Source organism: Mustela nivalis, assembly GCF_964662115.1.
Source record: "Mustela nivalis genome assembly, chromosome: 11".
NCBI classification, from domain to species: domain Eukaryota; kingdom Metazoa; phylum Chordata; class Mammalia; order Carnivora; family Mustelidae; genus Mustela; species Mustela nivalis.
In genome coordinates, this window is record NC_139030.1 from 98331863 (window position 1) to 98354307 (window position 22445).

The 22445-nt window shown below is 36.4% G+C and overlaps 1 protein-coding gene across 2 annotated transcripts in view; it reads right to left on the bottom strand.

Moving 5' to 3' along the window:
• Positions 1-22445, bottom strand: part of PARD3B (par-3 family cell polarity regulator beta) — a 1038672-nt gene that overhangs the window by 880741 nt on the left and 135486 nt on the right. For both annotated transcript variants that reach the window (XM_082689121.1, XM_082689120.1), the window contains exon 2: positions 4402-4503. In XM_082689121.1, the coding sequence (XP_082545247.1) occupies positions 4402-4503 (102 nt within the window). The remainder of the gene's footprint in view (positions 1-4401; positions 4504-22445) is intronic.

Sequence of the window (22445 nt, forward strand, 5' to 3'; positions counted from 1 at the left end):
TGTTAGATGTTAGTCTGTAGACTTCTTCGCAGTATTGTATATTACAATGAGAAACTGATAAGTCAATACTATATAGCTCTGGTGTGACCCTGAAATTATTTCTACACAAGATAAAAGCACAGCAATCAAGGCCTAAAGAGTGAGGTTCACCCCACAAATGGAGATTCGATCTGTGATGTACTTTGGAAAGAATGAACAGATTGATCAACTAATCAGAAGCATAAGACATTTTCCTTGTCCTACAAAATCTTTAAGTCCAACTAGTGAAAACTTCATCATCATTTAAAAAGTTTAAAATAGGATAAGAGACACTGTATTAATGTCCTACTGATGTTATAACAAGTTACTCCAAACACGGTGGCTTCAAGCAACACAAACTTGTAATTCCAGACGTAAAGATGTCTGAAATAGGTCTCACTGGGCTAAAATCAAGAGGTCAGCAGGGAAGCTCTGACTGATGGAAGCTCTGGAAGAGAATCCATTCCTTCCTCCCTTCCTCCCACCGCCCCCCACCCCCAGCTTCTAGAAACTACCTGCATTCTTTGGCTCCCTTTTTTTTTTTTTGTAAGATTTTATTAATTTTAAGTAATCTCTACACCCAACATGGGGCTTGAACTTAGAACCCCACGATCAAGAGTCATATGCTCTACTGACTGAGCCAACCAGGTGCCCCTGCCTCCATTTTTAAAGTCAGCATTGGACAGTCAATTCTTTTCACATTGTATCTAATACCGACTCTCTTGCCCGCCTATCCAAATAATCCAGAATAATTTCCCCACATTTTAACATCCTTAATCACATTTGCAAAGACCCTTTTCCCATGTAACATACATGTCTCTGGTTCTGGACATTAGGATTAGATATCTTTAGAGGCTAACACCCTGTCTACTGCAGATAACAAAACATATAATCTGTGCACATTTGGCAATCTTTCTGAAAAGTAGTTACTGAACTATAGAATATATTCTCCTACAAAACAGCATATAGTTTTTAGAAAAGTGTAGTCCACCAAGTCCTCACAGAAGTAATCTGGGACATGGAGAACGGGCTGCAAGGGACAGTAGCAGGGGAACTTTCACAATAAATTAGGTACAAGCTTCAGGCAAATACAGTTGAATTTATATACGTGTGACATACTAATTCAAAATAACCTTGTTAAACTCCATAGTGCTCTTACCTATCTCTTCTTAACAATGGTGCTATGTAAAAAAAAAATTCATGCTTATTTATAATTCATGAGTTTTCATAATCAGCAATTATAGAATCAAACAACCAACACACTGCTTGGCACGTTGCAGAAGAACAAACGAGTATGGAAATTTAAATTCTAGTTTGATTCTGCCACGGACAACCTGTGTGATCTCCAGCACGTCACTTACAATTTCTGCGGCTATTCTCAGAAACTAAAAATAGGGATAACAAATAGCTCCTGCCCACAGGGTCACTATGAAATAAAACAGAATATATAATTGCCAAAGACATTCTTGGCCACTGTTAGTGCTCCATAAAATGTTAAGTAGTTGTTATTGTGTGAACTACGTCAGTAGCCTTGGGCAGCCAGAGAAAAGGCATTAGTGTAAAACTGTAAATTTTCATGTATTTATCCCAAAGAACTTGAATCATCAAACAGATTCAAAAAAATAGGAGAATTTTGAAGAATGGGTGTTACAACTGGAGAATTAAGTCACAGCATAAGATTTTATACAAATATTAGTTATCGTTAGATACAAAATTCCAAAGTTGCTCCAATAATATTTCAAGAAAACATAGCATAGAAATAGTGCAACATGGTTATCTAGGCTTGCCTGTGAAGGGACTCTACTGGGAAAGCAAGTTGAAACAGGACCAAAAAAAATCTCCCAAAGAAGCACCATGTGCACCACGCATTGTGTTGGCCCAAAGAGTCACTGAGATAAGACCAAAGGCAAAACCACCTCTGGTACCAGAGGTTTTGAAAGTCATTTATTTAGGATACCGTGTGATTGTAAGTAGAATACCGTTCAGCCTCTAATTTCAGTCTTTGCAGAAGTATACCAGATGGCTCTGACACTAAATAAATGGCCTCAGCCAGCTCTGCTTTCTGATTCTAAATTTCTGTTTCTGCTGCTTCCTCCGCTAGGGTTGGGCTATCAAATTTTTACCTGTAGTGAGAGGCTTTCCTAGGGAGTTGGGGTAAGTGGCATTGGCCAAGGATTCTGTACATCCACCCATGCCTCTTTGGGCTTGCATTCCATATTGTAAATGCAAGAGATTATTAGATAGCCAATTTGAAGAGAGGTGGATTGTAATTTGATCTAAGCTCGATATTGTCTCCATGGATTTGATAGATGATTAAACATTTAGAAGCATCACTTCTTATTACTTCTCAATCTAAATTTACAAAAAAAGTATGGTCAAACAAAGTCTGGTGGAACCTTCTTTCCATACTAGATACGTAAACTATCAGAAACTCTTCAGACTGCAGAGACAATGTCAGGAAAAAAAAAAAAGTGATGCTTTTTCACTGACATTATTTTTAAAAGGGAAAAAATGGGAGCACGTATTTTTTCCCCAGCAATATCCAAAGCGTACATTCTCATCTGCTCTGCAGCACAATACCAATTAGGCGTCGTGTATTTGATGTGAAAGTGCATTAAGGAAATAGGTACACCTGTACCCAAACAGCCCTAATCCTTTGCTAGGATTTCAACAGACTACCTCATTTTTTTCACCTGACTCAGTAGCAGTGAAGTCCCTTTAAAACCAAGATTACATATAATAAAAGCAGTTTCTGTGTCTAGTAAATGGATTATAGTTAAAAGGGCACTGCCAGGATAGTTAAAAAGAATTCTCTAAAGGAAGAGCTCTGTAGGACAAATGATTTCCCTCAGCACCATTCATGGGAACATCCTTCCTATAATTAGGTCTTGGACAAGGCTGGGGTGAGACATTTTCTTCTGGCCCTTCATAAACTTGCTACTTTTTGGCGTTTAATTTTAATACAATGGACATCAGTGAAATCTGAGAAGGGAAGACCTTCTTCATTAACAAACAGACCAAATGCCTAGACTATGTCAAAATAAGAAGATGGCTGCAGGTAGACAGAAAGTGAAACAGAAATACCGAAGTGAAAGTCGGCCCTTAAAGTTATCAATGTAAATAATATTATTAATTTCTGGGAGACCAAGCAGTAAGTGTTCTTTGAGAATCGGATAAGAGAATGTACCAGATATTATTAATACAAGGAACACAAAGGAAATAAAAATCTTCTGGTCCATGTCACATAGAACTTACAATATATTTCAGGAGATAAGTTCCTTATGGAATGAGTAATTATAAAACAAAGCAAATTAGCAAACCAGGGTTGAGTTTCAACATAAAATAGGGCAAATAAATGGACAGAATGTCCACAAAGACTTTTGGAAATTTGAACAGCCCAAAAAGATCTTACAGAAAAGGAAAAATGTAAATTTTACCCGAGTTCATTAAATCACTTACATTTCAGTGCAGTTGGTACACACACACAGACACACACACGCACGCGCGTGCGCACACACACCCCAGAGTGTGCAGAAAAACAAAAGAGAGAAACACATAAACACACATAAATTAGCCTAGTACAGACAGCACTGAGGACACACAGGAGGAGAAACACTGAAGCCAGGATCCCTCAGGGAAAGCTGTGGTTCAATTCGGGAGGACACAGGAACCACTGATAAGAGGAGCCCAATACAGAAGCGGCCATAGAACAATGTGTCTCAACTGCAAAAATTCAGTGTAAGGCCACTGAATTTTCCTCTCACACCTTTTCCAGTTTATCATCAGAAGAAAAATCTAATTAAAATAACATATTTGCAACAGGGTTACTCCCAAGCAGGTGGCAAAATATGTTACAACTTTTTGGAATATTCCATCTAGTATTTTGTTTTTATTTTAGAAATGAAAATTAAAACTATAATAAAAGATGGGTTTTTGCCAGCTACTTTCTAAAAAAAAAAAGAAAAAAAAATCTTCACCATAGTTCCTCATAAGATTTGTCTGCCTGTTGTTTTCTCTATTTTGAAACACATTCAAATCACAGGTATTGAGTTAACTATTTAGCAAGGGCCAAGAAGAAACCCCAGCACCAGCAGTGGCAATGGGAACTCCAGCAGCCTCAGTGCCCGACACTAATTTACAGAGACGCATGAGGAACTCTTGGGAATGAAGTGTCTGCTAATTAGACCACCATGAACAGATTCCCAAACCTTGACAAAGTTTTTCCAAACAACTGATGAAGAACTTTGATTTATGGGCTGTTCAGGTAAAGCCTGAACAGATGGTATCTTTTAATAATAACTGACACATGCATTTGTTAAGGATCTCAATCTCTAGGAAACGCGGAGCTCTACGGAGGAAAACAGAAGAGTTTTAGTCATCTACCTTGTCTTTGTCTTCAACGACATCTGCCAAAACATCATCTGGGTCCAGGATTCCTCCATCTGTGTATTCTAAGTGATGAATCTTCACCCAGTAGCCAGGATCCTATGATACAACAATCAACAAGTTTCATAATGTAGACTTTTTAAAAATACAGTTTAATTTTTTTTTAAAAAGTTGACAATTTAAAAAATGGGCTTTAGTAACAAAATGTTTGAACACCAAAAATAAATGTTACTTCTATTTTGATAAACATTTGCCATTTTTATCCTGTTTCAGGGAGATCAGTAAATCACAGCAGACCTATTTCATCAATTATCCTAGAAGATAAATTACAATGCAAAGATAAAAGTGCTACAGTTATTTGAAAAGTGTATTCAAGAAATCTTTTATAACTTTCATTTAGGTAACCCCAAGAATACTTTGGGGGAAGAAAAAAGAACTTTTTGAGGGCACTCTTTGAAATGGGATTAGAAATTCAGACTGAGATTCCCAAAGTTGTAGGCGAGGGGCGGGTGGTGGGGGGAATCAAAAGGCAGAAATCTTTGATGGCAACAGTCGTCAGTTTAGAATCTATCAATGGTGCGGAGTAACCGCTGACCTCTTCATCTTTTTAAATCTCCACACTCCATGCCTGTCCTCCCCAAGATTTGGAATGTCACATGGAGCAAGAGCTCTACACAGCAGCAACTTGAACCGTGTTTGGAGCTGAACAAGGAGTTCGCTGAACAGGAGAAGTGATTTAGGAGATTTCCAAATACTATTTTAAAAATCTGCTTAGGAAAGTAAGGCTTAAGGGAAAGAATTATTTTCTCAATTTGATATGTGGTTAAATACTCCGACGCTACAGCGCAGAATTAAATGATGCAGCTGCCTACTTCCAGAAAGGACACGAAGGTCAACCAGAATAATGAGACAAAGACATGAACCAGTGAATGAAGAAAAACATTAGCAAGTTTTTTACCAGAATACCCGAGCTATTATCAGTTTGGCTCTGTGATTCTTAGAAAGCTTCTCAAAGTGCGAATAATTCTTCTAGGATAAAGTGCTAAGCCTTTATCATATGAATCTTTAGAAGGGATAAGAACTAACATAGTCCAGAATTCAACTGCAATTTTACAAAAACTAATAGAAATGGTTGTCACACAGGCTCCTCTTTACCTGGCCCCCAATAAAATGCAAGAATATACTATTAAATAATAATGCTTTCAAAGCATCTATGCAGAGGGCTACTGAAATGTGGCCCGAGTATATAGCTTTTTAGTAATCTGACTTGGTAAAGCTATAGGCTTAAAAAAAAATCCAAAGGAATTCTCCTTTGACATTTCAAGATTAAGTTTTCTATAGAGTACCTGAAGAGCTATTCCAAGTAAAATGAAAGGAATTTCATTGCTTCTAATAGTAGCCTTGTAAGTGGAAACACTGATGATTGGGAAACTTTAACCACCTGATTCTCTTACCCAGCGAGATCACAAGGATAGGAGCAGTCACTGTATAACCAGGTAAAGAAAAGCACAGCACACCCATCAATCAGATTCTTTAATCTGAGATCCTTACCAATTCAAGGTGATTGTGCTATAAAAGGTGAGCTTTACAATAGTGCAGAATAGTACAATAGGCTGGATTCTAAATAAGGAGAATACTAGAGTAGATAAAACACTACCTAACAGCCACTGGACTGTACAGAAAGAAAGAACTCCCCCTATAATCTTTGGGAATTCAGTTTTTTGGCTATGGCCATGCCATCAGCAATGTATTTTTTTCGAAATATAGCCAGGACTTCTAATTGAAATCTATAGGGTATTACATTTTCCTTGTCAAAACTGCCTTCTTACAAAGGTAGTTCAATTTAATTAATTTCTATTAATATCCATTGAGTTGGTTTTTGCTATATTACAGCACTGTAGATGAAATCTGTTGATTCTAACCATATTTATAAAAGGTGATGTATTCTGAAGAGTTCTGAAGAGTTTGTGTTTTTTTTTTATATTTTCAATTACTTGAAAGCAGACATCTATTAAGTTGTCTCCTTTTTTCTCATGCTCAGTTTATAAAAGCAGATTTTATCACCTAAGACTGAGGTAAACAACTACCTCCAACTATTGCAGTGTATGTTAAAGTGTGCCTGTGTTCCTGCCTAGAGGTAGGAACATAGAGGAGAAAACCAAGGAGTCGGATTTAAAATAGGAAAACTCAGGGGGTAAGAGGGCATGGGATGTGACCAGCAGCACAGGAAGGAGCAGACAGGTGGTAGCGTGATGGGGTTCTAAGTCACGCAGCATTTTGCCATCTCTCATGCTTGCAGGATCTAAGACCTTCTGGAAGATAAGACCTAGGAGTTGCATCTATGACATTTATCTCTACTCTTCTAATTGTGATTCCGAGGAGTACCCAAAAAAGTCCCACAGTATTAAATCAAGTAAAAAAGTTATTTTGAACATTTTAGAATCATATATTCAATCCAAAAAACTTTTTAAGTGAACTACATACCACTAGAATATTAAAAAACTGCAATTCTAACATGACTATCTCCCATCGATACTGCCATTTTGTACACTTCAGGAAAGAGGAGACTCACGGCAGGCACACACCCAATCCGGAACAAAAACAGACAAGCTCTATCAAAGTCATCTCAGTTAATATTTTACATGTCCAAGGGAGGTAAATCAACAAACACAGCACGTACTAACTGTGATTTTGCCTCCATGGCATTTTGGGCATGGAGCTATATATCATTTTAAAAATATACATACAATATTAGCAGCCAACAGCCATTATAAGACCATAAATTCACCCTGACTCCTTTATGCATGTAAAAACTTCAACCATTACCTTGCAGTCAGGATTTGCATTTCATTTACTTAGTTTTATTACCACCAGGAATAAAACTGATCGAACATGGAAGGATGTTCACATATATGTCTAGTTTCACACAATTAATCAATTGGAAAAGTTTACTGTGTTTTTCAGGATTGTGACATTAATTTACCTTTCTTTTGCAAAATATCTGTAATATGTAAAATGTAAATTATTTTGAAAATATCTCTAGTAAATGTGTTATACAATAAATCTCATAACTTACATTTTTAGGTCCTTAAAGTATTGAAAAATAACAAACATTGCTTCCTCTGAGAGTATCTTATAATAAACTTCAAATAATACACAGTTAACTTAAACACTACTGGAATTTTAAAATTAAAAATAGCCATAAGGATGAACTGGAAAAGGAAACAAATGCATATGCATTATGGAAAGACGACCATTTTACAGAGGACTTCTAATGATCGATGTAGAAACTGTTCCAACAAGGCATACATATTAGTAGCAATAAACATCCTTCACTCTGGGTAGATGACATGAAATTTGACACTAATACCTTAGAAAATCTCTACTGGCCAGAGTTTTGAAGAACAGTAATTTTCCATCTGCAGTATCGGGAGAAGTAGACTGGCAAACCAGATACTACAGTGCTAATGATTACCAAGCACTGAGATTATGTCAACCATCAAAAGAGGAAAAACATGGGTGGTTCTCAACAAAATGCTTCTGGTCCAAAAAGAGAAAAAAATAGCCTGCAATGGCAGCTAAGCCCAAAAGTGAAATTAGCACTATAAAAAAAAAAAAAAAAAAAAACTAATGTTGGAAAAGCGCTATTTTATCAGTGGTGCCCAATTACAGAGCTCAGTAGTGCAGCTGGTTTCTTGGTGACTTAATGTTTTCACACAAATAATCTCACCCATTGGGACAGAAGAACAATTGTAAAAATTAAAAGTTAATAGAAAATTAAAATCTTCTATGTAGAATTTAATTTCATGAATTTTGTGGAATACATTCACAAAATAAGATTTCAACATTTTGATCATCATCGTCATAGCAGATAACTTTAGTGGTTACTATAGGCCAGGTGCTATGGGTACTGTGAGTTTTGTATGATTAGCTTCTTTAGCCTTGAACAGCCTCATGAAATAGTTATCAATCCATTTTTTAGATGAGAAAACCAAGTCACAGGTAGGTGAATTGACTTACCCAAGGTTAGATGCTTAATAAACAGCAGAGCCAAGACATAGAAAACAAGTGATTTAAAAAAACAACAACACAAGTATCTAAGAATAAGGCAAGAGGATCAAATCCATCTCTGCTGCTCCTTAAGTACATGGACTCAGGTAAGTCACCATTCCTCTAGGCCTCAGTTGCTTCATCATTAGTAAACATGGAGGATGTTTGGCCTTCTGCACAATGCAGCCCATTCAACTCCAAATGTAAAGGACACAACAGGGCAATAAGAGAAGGCCCCAAAATCTTTCCCTAAGTGTGTCAGAGTAAGATGCCCCAGAGTAGCACCCAGGAAAGAGACAGTAGTCAGAACAGGTCTAGAGACTGTTTGGGGGCAAGTAGAGAACAAGAGTTTGAATAACCAACAACACACAGTGTAGGGAAAAAGCAGTTCCTGAAAATGATGCCTGAGCAAAGCCTACGAGAGCAGCACTGATACCTGAAAGGATAGAATTAACCAGAAAAGGCTGTAATAGTTACTGAGATTATGAGCTCGCCCTGACTTAGAAAACTTCTCCAACTTCCTGAAAAAGATTAACCAATGCAAATTTGAGAAAAGGGTATAACAAGAACATGAGTTGATGTCCCTTTAATCAAGTATGTTTCTAAAGAACTCAGAAGAACTAGAATGGCACTAAGGGTTTTTAAATGCTAAGTTGAAAGTAACACCCAGCAAATTCAACAGAATTATAAGCCTCAATTTATGTAAACAATGAAGGTGAATCAGTCCACCTGTAGATTTACTCACAGTTTGAAAAATCTATCATCCTACCAAAAGAAGCTTGATATAGCCACACCAACATCAGATGAAGGAGACTTTAAGATACATTACTAAAGGTAAAGGGGAACATTTCACAATGATAAAAGGGTCAATGCTATGTTAAGAAACAATCCTAAACCTATGTACCCAATAACATAACTCCAACACGTATTGCCAAAATGGACAGATATTTTTAAAAAAATCTACTTAACTATAGAGAACGGATGGTTATTGTAGGAAAAGCGTAGGGGTGGGCTAAATGGGTGATGGGTATAATCATCACTTGTGATGAGCAGTGGGTGTTGTATGTAAGTGATAAATCACTAAATTCTACACCTGAAACTAATACTACACTACAGGCACACTAACTGAAATTTAAATAAAAACTTGAAAAATAAAAAAAAGAATTAAAAAATATATCCAAAGATCATAGTGAAACTTTTTTTAAACATAGTGAACATTTTCTTTTATTAGGCTTTATGTATATAATCAACAAAGTCCAAGTAATATATAAATGTCACAGTACAAAAAAGGTAACATATAAATGGATAATGTTTTTACTCCATGAAAATATATATATGTATATATATACATATATATATATATTTTTACCATTTTATTTTTTTCATGTTCCAAGATTGTTTGTGCACTATACCCAGTGCTCCATGCAATATGTGCCCTCCTTAATACACACAACCAGGCTCACCCATCCCCCCCAACTCCCTCCCCTCCATAACCCTCAGTTTGTTTCTCAGAACCCATAGTGTCTCATCTTTCATCTCCCCCTCCAATTTACCCCAATTCACCTTCCTTTCCTTCTCCTAATGTCCTCCACAGTGAGACTTTTGATAGGAAACAAAGATACAATCTATCTGACGAATACAACTAACAAACTGACATAATTTATTTAATTCCATATATACAAGACACTGTATCCCCAAATTACAAAATACATTCTCTACAAGTGCACATAGAATTTATAATCAACTTCAGAAGTTTGGAATCATTCAGAATATATTCTCTGACCAAAGCTGAATCAATTCCAGAAAGATATCTAGAAAATGTCTGGCTATTTGGAAATTAGGAAATACAGTTCTTAATTATCCATATATGAAAAATAAAAAAAGTAAGAAAACAGTTTTTAACCTAAAATAATTAAAACAAAAAAAAAAATTGTGGGATGCAGCTAAAGCAGTGCTTAATGGCAAATGTATGGCCGTTAGTGCAAATAAGCAAAAAAGAAAAACTAAATTCAAGAAGCCAGAAAAATAACAGCTAGTCAAATCCAAACACAGAAGGAAGGAAACAAAGAGGGGGAAAAAAGAGCAAACTCCATTCTATGAACATGATAAAACTGACAAAAACCTAGTAAATTTGATCTTAAAAAAAAAATTTTTTTTATACTGTCAAAGAAAAAGGCAGGCAACACCACCATAGACCCTACAGATATTAAAAAGATTTGGGGAAAAAATAGACTTATAAAATTGACAAGAAAATGAACAAATTCTTTGAAAAATACAACTTACCAAACTTGACAAAAAGTAGAAAACAGAAACACAAAGATAACAATTAAATTTTAAGAACCAGACTCAGATAAGCTCACAGATAGTATCTTCTTAATGTTTTAAGGAAGAAAGAATGTCAATCTCATATAAATACTTCTAGAAACTAGAGAAAAATTTTCCTGACTCCCATTTTATAAGGACAGCATAATATTGATACCAACCCCTTACAAGCATATTACCAGTTACAAAATTCATAAAAAATGGATACAGCAGCAAAAATCTTAAATAAAACATGTGTAAACCAAAATTCAGTGATATATGTAAAGGATGATACATCAGGACCATGTGGAATTTATTTTCTTAATGTAAGAGTAGTTTAAAATCCAAATATCAACTGATGTATTCATCAGATGAACAAAGGGGAAAAAAGGATAAATATTAGATGGTGATCACAATGAACGAACTTGGGAATATTCACCCAATTCATAATAAAAAATACCTTAGCAATCTCTGTGAAAAAAAACTGTGAATTGCACAGTATAACACTGATCAAAAAAGAGCCAAGTACAAAAAAGTACATCTCTGATTCCATGAACAAGCTCAAAAACAGGCTAAATTAATTCACAATCTTAGAAGTCAGGAGACCCGTTTACCCCTTGAGAGGGAAAGAGCCACAAAGGAGCCTCTGGAGGAATGTTCTATTTCTTGATGTGTGCGCTGGCTGCACTTACTTGTGCACTTTCCTGTAGGTGTGCTACATTTAAAAAATATTTCTATAAAGGGGTGCCTGGTGGCTCAGGCAGTTAAGCGTCTGACTCTTGATTGCAGCTCAGGACATAATCACAGGGTTTAAAGATCAAGCCCCACATCCAACTCTGCTCTGGGCATGAAACTGCTTAAGATTCTCTCTCTCCCTTGCTCTTATGCATGCTCTCTCTTTCTCAAAGAAAAAAAAAAAAATGTTTAGAGACATCAAGGTGGCTCAGTCAGTTAAGTATCTGCCTTCAGCTGAGGTCATGATCCTGGGGTCCTGGGAATAAGCCCCACATGGGGCCCCCTGCTCAGTGGGAAGGCTGCTTCTCCATCTCCCTCTGCTGCTTCCCCTGCTTGTGCTCTCTTGCTCTTGCTCTCACTCTTTCTTTCTCTCAAATAAATAAAATCTTAAAAAAAAAAATTACATAAAGAAACTTTCTGCTTCGGAAAATGTGATTTCTTCTTTCAATCTGAAATACCTAGTTTCCCTTTACACATGACCATTTCTATAATTAAATAAATGAAGACCACTAAAAAGCTGTTTAGAACAGGTTTCCTTAGAAATAGAAGAACAAATTTTTAGGAGGAGAAAGGAATGTCAAAGTGCCAAAAGACAGGGAGGCCCAGTTAACCCACCAACAGAAAATGTAGTTCACTGACCATCAATTATTTAAAACTTCCAAGACCCAAAGAAGAGGCTTAATGAACCATAGGCTTAATTGAGTTAAGAGTATGACAAATATGTTAAAAATGTTACCACAATCTTGGGCTATGACAACAGTCCTGTGAACTACTGTGGAAAAGAGCATGTAACACTCTCATTCTCTAAGTGATCACCCACATTTAACGCATTTTTTTTTTTTCAAAATTTAAGGGATAATCATTAACAAAGAGAAGAACACCAATATGGGGAATGAAATAGGGCCAGCTCACTCATGGTAAGATGTGATTTTTAAAAAATTATTTTCATTAACATATAATGTATTATTTGCCCCAGGGGTACAGGTCTGTAAATCATCAGTCTTACATAGTGATGTGATTAATTTTTGTTTAAATGAAAGAACACCAAGGGAAACACTTTCGCCATTTCAAATATAGGAGAATCACAGTTTATATGGCACTGGGCTCTTCAAGTTATCAAAGACAGAAATCTTGTCATTGTTAAAATCATCATTAGTCATCTCTCAGGGAAACATCATGCTAGAGACAACCATCTCTCTCAAGTCCAACACTACTTATTTTTCATCCAGGAAATTATTATATTTTCAGTTAAGCATGAGATAAAATACGTGGGTTATGTTGGAGACAACACTGTGAAAAATGCTTACCTTAAACACTTAAAATCATATTCAGCAGAGACAGACTCACACACTACCATAATCATATGGAGATTGAGACAACAGAGGTAGTAGCAGAATCATTTCGTGCTTCCTCTCGAATACATGCTCATGTCTCACGTAAGTCAAATTAGCTATACTACTCAAATTCTTATCCCCCAACTTTCTTTGGTTGAGCTTTTATAGGTGAATTTGTAAAAGTTAAATGACCAGATCAGTCAGAGTCCCACCAAATTAAAAGGCTGTCATGCACAAGAAAAATTTGGCATGTTCTGTCCTGCTCCAGAAGAGTTACATAAACAATAAAGAGGCATACTGAATTGGAGCATGAGAAAGACCTTTCACAAGGAGCTGTGCCTGAATGGAGTGGGTTGTATGAAGAAGTAGTGAGTTCTTCATTCCTGTAAGGAGTCAAGCTACATTGCCATCTGTCAAGGAGGCTACAGGATAAGAATTGTGTGATCCTAAAAAGCCCTTCCAACTCTGACACCTGCAACATCTAGAACCTCAAAGCTCCTCTGGGCTTTGAACCTAAAGTTAGAGAAACTTCTTGCAAGAAGAAATCTCCGCTGTATCAAAAAAAGTGTTCCACATAGGGAATACAATCAATGGTGTTTAACAGCACAGTATGCAACAGATTAGAGCTCTGCTGTGAGCTTAATATGTCAAGTTGTTGAATCACTATGTTGTGCACCTGAAACTTATGTAACATTGTGTGTGAACTGTACTTCAATAAGGAAAAGTGTTTTCAGAGGTTCAGCATGATTCCAAAATTATTGTGCAACTCTGAGCAGAAAGTCTGAGCAAAACACCAAAATTTACACTTTTCAATGTGTCAGTTGTTCTTGGGTCTTGCTGTATAACCTGAAAATACACTAATTTATAAACATCTTTAAGGAAAAATGTCTTCTATTTCCAAAGTAACAGAATTACTCAGAGAAACAAAATAAAAATGTGAGAATTGTATATTACTTTCATTTATAAAGAGACTAATTTCTCATTCTAAAACAGGTCTTCCCCACCTCTACCCCAAATGTGGGGTTTTCAATGCTTGACTAGTAAATTCATAAATTCAAAAACCCATAGGAATCTACTGGCTCACAGACCATCTAGAGTCCTCCCACTTTATGGTGGGGGTTTAGGTGAGAGACACTGCAATACACAATAAATCACAAAGAAGATTGTGGTTGCCCTGGCTTGTGACATATTACCTTTAACAAAAGTAGTCTCAGTATAAAAACACCAACAATTCCAGGATAAATTTTCAATTTTATCTCATAATCCAAGTTCTGACAATACTATTTATTCTCCTCTTCAAGACGGAAGAAAAATATTTAAGTATCAAGTCATATACTTCACTTTCTAATTCATATTATCAACAAAATATTTAAAAAGAATCTTAATCACCCCATGTCATTTTTCATTCGGCTTTATGAGGTAACCATAATCTCAGCCGCTTTCTTTGTATAAAGAACTTTAAAGGTTTCTTTTTCATCCTGAAATTAACCTAAACTTATTTGAGAGAGGAGAAAAAATGGTCCAGATATTTAAGTTCCTATTTTTTTAATAAAGGACAATTTTTAATTATTTTCAAATCTACTGCCTACATTATCACAGCACACTCTCTTTATAAGAATATGGAAATGAAACTTCCTTTTTCTAGGATCTAAGTGTTAAATGCATAAAAGCATAAAAGCCTTATATAAATCTTCAGGATTAAATACATTACAATCTTAAAACCAAAGTTCTATCGGGAAAATAAAATGTTAAATTCTGAAATTAGCAAAAACTGCACTTGTATCTTAATTGATACAGCTATTTCAAAAGCTTCCCAGTATGAAAAACTTCCAAAACATTAAACCATTACTAATTTAGTAATGCTAAAATGGTGTTTTGAGAACAATTTTAAAGAAAACAGCGAATTTTTTTAAGTTTTTATTTTTTATAAACATATATTTTTATCCCCAGGGGTACAGGTCTGTGAATCACCAGGTTTACTTACTTCACAGCACTCACCAAAGCACATACCCTCCCCAATGTCCATAATCCCACCCCCTTCTCCCAACCCCCCTCCCCCCAGCAACCCTCAGTTTGTTTTGTGTGATTAAGAGTCACTTATGGTTTGACTCCCTCCCAATCCCATCTTGGTTCATGCTTTCCGTTCATTGTTTTCAGTGAAATTTATAGTCCAAAGACCTGGATGCCAAGGTTTTAGAAGCTTGTGTGGTCCAAAGGAATGTAAAGTCTACAGCCAAGGAAGGGAAGCAGCCATGTTCCCAAAGAAAAGGATAAGCTATAATTTTTTTTTTAATTATTACAAAACCCTAGAAAGCATTCTGCTACAAAATGAATTTTAATAGGAATTTGAGAATACAAACTCATACAACTCAAGATTTACTCAATGCAGCCAATTAAATCCCAGGATTCTTGAGGCTAAGATGCTGGCATCCGTATAAGGTAATTCCAAAGAAGAGCTCTGACAGACACAGACAGTTTTGTGTGTATCTTTATGAAAATATGAATGAAGAAGTTTAAAGCATTCTATGGTACCCACCATAGTCTCTAGATCTCTACTCAAACACAAGCTTTATGCTCTGCCCCTGAAGAAATTAAGACAAAGAAAACAGAATTTTAATTTACATTAGAAGAGTACGGCTGGCTGTGTTTATAAAAATGTAACTCTTTTGCAGAGAACCATGAAGACCTCATCCACTTGACTCCTGCTGGCTGTAAGACTTCTTTTCAGTATGGCAGTGGGAGGAATGGTGAGGGATCAGTGGTCTCTGAAAGTATTGGGATACTGTTACCCGCTAATGGTTAACTTCGTTTCTCCAACAACAAAAGGACCATTCCTCTCAAATGCTAGAGATGGGTCACTGATGAAGCTAAAAAGAACGCAGAAAGTGCACGTAAGGAAGCAGGAGAAGCTGAGCTCAAGTACCCCCGGTTTAGAGCATTCAAACCGCACTACCCCATCCAACCCCAGAAATCTAGTGGCTGGGTTTATCATCAGCCTTCTTCCCCAGCCAGTCTGCACAGGCAATTAGGGGAACATGTGCCTCCAAAATGAGAGCTACAGAAAACAAAAGGACCCAACACATAAGACACGGGAAAGGAATTCCCCCCAAAAAAACAGCAATAGCAGGGTGCCTGGGTGGCTCAGTGAGTTAAGCCTCTGCCTTCGGCTCAGGTTATGATCTCAGGGTTCTAGGATCAAGTCCTGCATCAGGCTCTCTGCTCGGCGGGGAGCCTACTTCCTCCTCTCTGCCTAATTGTGATCTCTGTCTGTCAAATAAATAAATAAAATCTTCGGTGGGGGGGGGGGGCAGCGATAGCCCTCAATCTAATAGTCTTGTAGGAGTACAGATAGCAACCGATCTTGACCTGATCAACACCACGAAGGGCTCCAGGAGTGATGTTCCCAAGGAAACATACAAAATTGTTAGATTTTAGGACAGTTTTAGATCTAAAGAAAATGGTACTACAGAGTCATTTTATACAATCATTAGAGAAAAGATAGCATGAGACACAAAGAAAACTAAACAAATAAAATAGATTGGCTCCAGGAAAACAAAAATTTGCACAAGACAGGAAGGAATCACAGGATTGGCTCAAGAGTGAGCAGTATCTGCATGGTTACATGAGTGAACACAGAGTTAAGCAAAAATTCCAACAATTTTGGGCAACCACGGGACAGGAAAAGTGAAGAAGGTAGAAGAAAGTCATGATTTTCAAGTACCCTGATAGGACGTGAGCAGATGGAAGACTAAAGAGAGAGCAGTAGTCTTTATTTACAAATAAAACCACACTGCTATCCCTTGATTCACAAATTGTTTAGAATTACGGAGGTAAATATCTCAGAAAGACCGCCAAAGGACTGAGAGCCAGTTCATGGGCCTTGGAGTCCCATTTGACTTTTCAAACTAGAAATGGACAAACTGCAGCTGACAAATCCCACCCATCGTCTGTTTTTATAAATTCAGTTGAGTGAAACGCAGCCACGCTCACTCGTGGAGGCACCGTGAACAGATGATTCACATGACAGCGGCAGAGGTCAACAGCTCTCACGGAGCTCCACGGCCTAGAAAGATGAATATACTTACATTTGCCAACTCCTGCTTTAAAACATGCGTAAGAATTACACTGACTGTAAAAAATGGTACAGAAGAGTGGCCCAACCTATTCTCCAGAAGCAACTCTTTGAGCTACCTTATTTTAGTCTATTTGGATGGTAACTCCTCTCTAAATAAGCATTTCTCACGCTCTTAACTTACAGGCTTCAGATGTCATCTTTTGAACTTTGATATACTGATGGCAACTAAGTGCATTTAGGGATCCCCAACTTTCCCATCCTTCTTTCTCCTAATATTTTTATTCAAATATATTCCCTTGAATGGCGTCTGCCTTTAATGAATAACTTAAACTATTTTTAATTCTATCATCTAAAGACTGCATCTCTCTGCTCCCCAGAGTAAAAGAGAACATCACAGTTCTACTCTTCCCTCCTGCCCTTTTACTTTCCATATCTATCATCTCTGCCTTTACCTTTACATTATCGAAGTTGAACACATTTACATTTCCTTCTGCAATGATAACCATGCTTTGTCCATAATTTGATTCCACAGGTTGAAAGCCAATGGCCGGTACATTTATGGCAGCCAAAGGAACAGTGTTCCCTGACAAACCAAATAGGAAGTGACTGTCTGTCATTCCTTACAGTGCTAATGTCATAACCCCTAAGCCCTTCAAACAAGAATGTTCAAATGTGTTCTCTTTGTTACAGTCTACCCTTTGCCAAAAATTAGGTTAGGATACTTTGATACGTAAGCTATAAGGGTTGATCACAATGTAAAAAATGTGTAGATTATTCTATAATATACTTTTATAATATTTGTTATATATAGTATATGTATAATTACTTACATATGTATCTGTGGATATATTTGTATACTTATATATATATGTGTGTGTATATATATGTATATACATACACACAATCATTCAACAGTAAAACAAATTATCCCCAACTTTATATAGGCAAGAAATATCACTCTTTTTGAGAATGAGCTTTGTTGCCTTTGATAACAAAGTAGAAATAGGCTAATTTTTCTAGGAAAATGTAAATGCCGGTATCTAGAATATGCGAAGTCCTTCCTGTAGCCCAATAGTAATAAAGAAGAATACTAATCATTTCCTATTCCTCTTAAAACAAATTACCACAAATGTAGTGCCTTAAAACAAAGTTATTTCTTATAGTTCTGTAGCTCTTAAGTCTGATGCGGGTCTCACTGGGCTAAAATCAAGTTGTCAGTGAATTCCCAGTTGTCAAGTTGTCAGCTGAATTCCCAGTCTGGGAGCTGTACGACAAAATCCTTTCCTTGGCTTTTCTAGCTTCTAGTGGCTTCCCACACTCTTTGGCTCGGGGACTCCCACCTTTAAAGCTAGGACTGGCCAGTCCAATCTGACCTCTTCTGCTTCCTTCTTTCACGTGTAAGGACTCTGGAGATTACTTTGGGTCCATAGGGATAATGCAGGACAATCTCCCTATCTCCAAGTTAACTGACTAGCAGCTCTAATTACATATGCTACCTTAATTCTCATTTGCCATGTAACATAACATAGACACAGGAGCTGAGGACTAGGGAGTAGACAACTTTGGGAAAGCATTAATTTGCCTGGCAACAAGGTCAAATACAGTATATTGTCTTCTTTGTTTTTATGGTGTCTTAACAGGTCTATTACTCCAAATTAAGTACCAGTAAAACTCAGGGTGTTAGAAGACCCATCTCAGAGTTGTGTTTGGAATGAAAAGGGTTACAATATAAGCTAATGAAGTACCTAGAAGACACATCTTCAGAAATTTTCAGTATTAATTTAGATGCCTAGCCCTCATGAAATGTTGGGTCACATTCAATTTCTGGCCTAACATTCCAGGTACTGCTACCCAAGAGGGGCATTAGTTTTTAAACAGTCCAAGAAACAAGAGAGATACAAAATACTAAATAAAAAATACTAGCATGGAAATAAAATCTAAAATTGGGTCAATGATAATTTCATCTGAAGCACAGAGGCACTAAACAATCAGACCAGAGGCCAGTCAGGAAGGCCAACCTGATGTCACCAGTCCGCTATGTCAGCCCACCCATTTGACCCGTAGAGCCACACTTACCAGCAGAAAAGTACTTCCAGCCTCTCCTCTGCTCTGCTTACTCGGTCCTTTCGGATTGGAGAAAGGATTAGATTGCTCCCATGAAGAGTAATGTTTCATAAACTTAGAAGAAGTCTTACTTATTTATACCTCTTTCCACAATGGACATGGAAGTTTATCATCAAATCGCCCCTTGCTTTCCTTTTTCTATACATGAATAACCAAAATTTTGACTTTCTTCATAACTACCACATGAAGTATACTTTTTCTTGTTCTTCTAGAAAATTTTTACAAATCTGTCACCTGCTAAAAGACAGAGTCCAAAATATAAAATGCACAGCCTAAGTCAAAGTGGGAATTTCAAGATTATACTACAGAAGCAATGCCTTTTCACTATTTGTGACTCCCCTTGGAAGGCATGAGCTGACAAAAACACCACCACCACAAACAGGTACTATTTGGAGTCAAGAAAATACAAGGGGTGCCTGGGGGGCCTAGTGGTTGAGCATCTGCCTTTGGCTCTGGTCATGATGTCAGGGTCCTGGGATCAAGCCCCACATCGTGCTCCCTGATCTGCAAGGAACCTGCTTCTCCCTCCCCCACTTTTCCTTCTTGTGTTCCCTCTCTTGCTGTCTCTCTCTTTGTCAAGTAAATAAATAAAATCTTTAAAGAAAAATACAAGATACCTGGAGAATCAGAAAAAATTTATAGGACACATCAAAAGCAGTGCTTTGCAGAAATTTATAGAATTGAATACAAATATTAGAAAAGGAAAATAGACCTAAAGTCAATAATATAAGTTTCCACTTTGGAAACTAGAAAAAAAAAGAAGCAAATACAAAATAAACAGAAAAATTATAGCATAAATCAATGGAATTAACAAAGTAATCAACAGAGAAAAATCAATAAATGCAAGTTGATTCTTTAAGATGACCAATTAAATTGTTAAGCCTCTAACTATGCTAAGAAAAAAGAGAGGACTCAAATTACTATTATCAGAAAGAAGAAAAAGGAGAGCTCCTATGGATATCAAAATTATAAGAGAATACTATGAGAAACTCTATGTACATAAATTTGATAACCTTAATGAAATGGATCAATTCTTCATAAGACACAATATACCAAAACTCACACAGGAAGAAATACACAATGTGACTAGACCTGTACCTATTATATTGAATTGATCACTGATATTTTTCCAAAATAGAAAGCACCAGGCCAAGATAGGTTCACTGGTGAATTGTGCCAACACATTTAAGAGAGAAATAATGAAAATTATCTTAAAAAGCTAAATAATCTTCTAAAATCACTGTCAGAGGATTGAAGCAGAGGGAATATATCCTAACTCATTCTGTGAGGCTAGCATTACACCCTAATATTAAAATGAGACAATCAAAGAAAACTAGAACCAATCTCTCTGAAGTAAAATTAAATCCAACTAAGAATGAAAAAAAAAAAAAACTGTGTAGTACGACCACCAACTAAGATTTATCCTAGGTATGCAAGGCTGGTTTAACATTCAAAAATTAATTAATGTAGGGATGCTTGGGTGGCTCAGTTGATTAAGTACCTGCCTTTGGCTCAGATCATGATCCCGGGGTCCTGGGATCAAGTCTTATATTGGGCTCCTTGCTCAGAGAGGAGTCTGCTTCTCCCTCTCCCTCTGTCTCCTGCTCTCCCTGCTCATTCTCTCTGGCAAGTAAATAAGTAAAATTTAAAAAAAAAAATCAATGAAATCCATCATATCAATATGCAAAAATCACATGATCATATCAATAAATGCAGAAAAAATATTTGATAAAATCTAACATTCATTCATGATCAAAATTCTCAGTAAATTAGGATTAGAGAAGAGCTCCACAACTTCATAAATAATATCTACAAAAAAATCTACAGCTAACATCATACTTGGTAGTGAGAAACTGGAAGTTCCCCACTAAGACCAAATACAAGGCAAGGATGCTCCTTCTCACCACTCCTTTGCAACTTATACTGTATTAGCTAATGCAATAAAACAAAAAAGAAAAACTAAAAGGCATACAGATTAGGAATTTCAAAATAAACCTGACTTCATTCACATAGGACATGATTGTCAATTCCTTCAAATTTTCTACATTGATTAAAAAAAAATTCCTGAAACTAGTGATTACAGCAAGGTTACATATTACAAGGTTAGTATACAACCAGCAACGAATAAGTGAAATTTGAAATTAACACTATTTACACATTAGCACTCCAAAAATGAAACACTTAGGTATTAACCTAACAAAGTATATACAAGATGTACATGAGTAAAGTTACAAGTTTCTGATAAACAAAATAAAAAAATAGATATTCCTTGTTCATAGACAAAAGACTCAATATTGTCAAGATATTTGTTCTTCCCAAGTTGAACTATAGTATATATGTAATCTCAACCAAAATCCCAGCAGGTTATTTTGTGGTTATGTGACAAACTAATTCTAAAGTTTATACAGACAGGGCAAGGCCCAGAAGAGCCAACATAACATTAAAGGGGAAGAACAAAGTTGGAGGACTGAAACTACCCAAGTTTCAGACTTACTAGAAAACTACACTAATCAAGACAGTGTGGTACAGGCAAAAGAACAGACAGACCAATGGCACATGATAGAGACCCCAGAACTAGAATCACATAAATAGAGTCAACTGATCTTTGACAAAGGAACAAAGATAAATACAGTTGATCCTTGAACTATGCAGGGGTTAGGGACATCAAACCCCCATGCAGTTAAAAATCCACATGTAACTTCAGACATCCCCAAAACTTTACTAATAGCCTACTGCTACTGACTGTATACCTTACTAAGAATAGTCAACACAAATTTCATTATATAATACACTGTTAAAGTAAGTTAGAGAAAAAAGTTAAGAAAATCATAAGAGAATACATTTATAGTCCTGTGCCATATTTGCTGAAAAAAAAAAAAGTATATAAATTAGACCCATGCAGTTCAAATCCACGCTGTTCAAAGTTCAACTGTACAATGGAGAAAAATAGTCTTTTCAACAGTGATGGAACTAGAACTCTACATGCAAAAAAATTAATCTAGATACAGATCTTATACTCTTTGCAAAGACTAACTCAAAATAGATCATGAACCTGAATGTAAAATACAAAACTTCTAGAAAATAAAACTTTTAGAAAATAAGAAAAAGAAACTCTAAATGACCTTGGGTATGGCAATGACTTCAAGTACAACACACAAGGGATGATCCGTAAAAGAAATAATTAAAATTAAAACTAGATCTCATTAAAATTAAATTTTAATTCTAATTCTCTTGACATTTTCTTTTTCAAAAAAGAGGACAAAGTGGGGTATCTGGGTAGCTCAATCAGTTGGGTGTCTGACTCTTAATTTTGGCTCAGGTCGATCTCAGGGTCATGAGATCAAGCCCTGCATAGAGCTCCACACTCAGCAGGGGGTCTTCTTAGAATTGTCTCTCTTCCTCTCCCTCTGCCCTTCCCATTC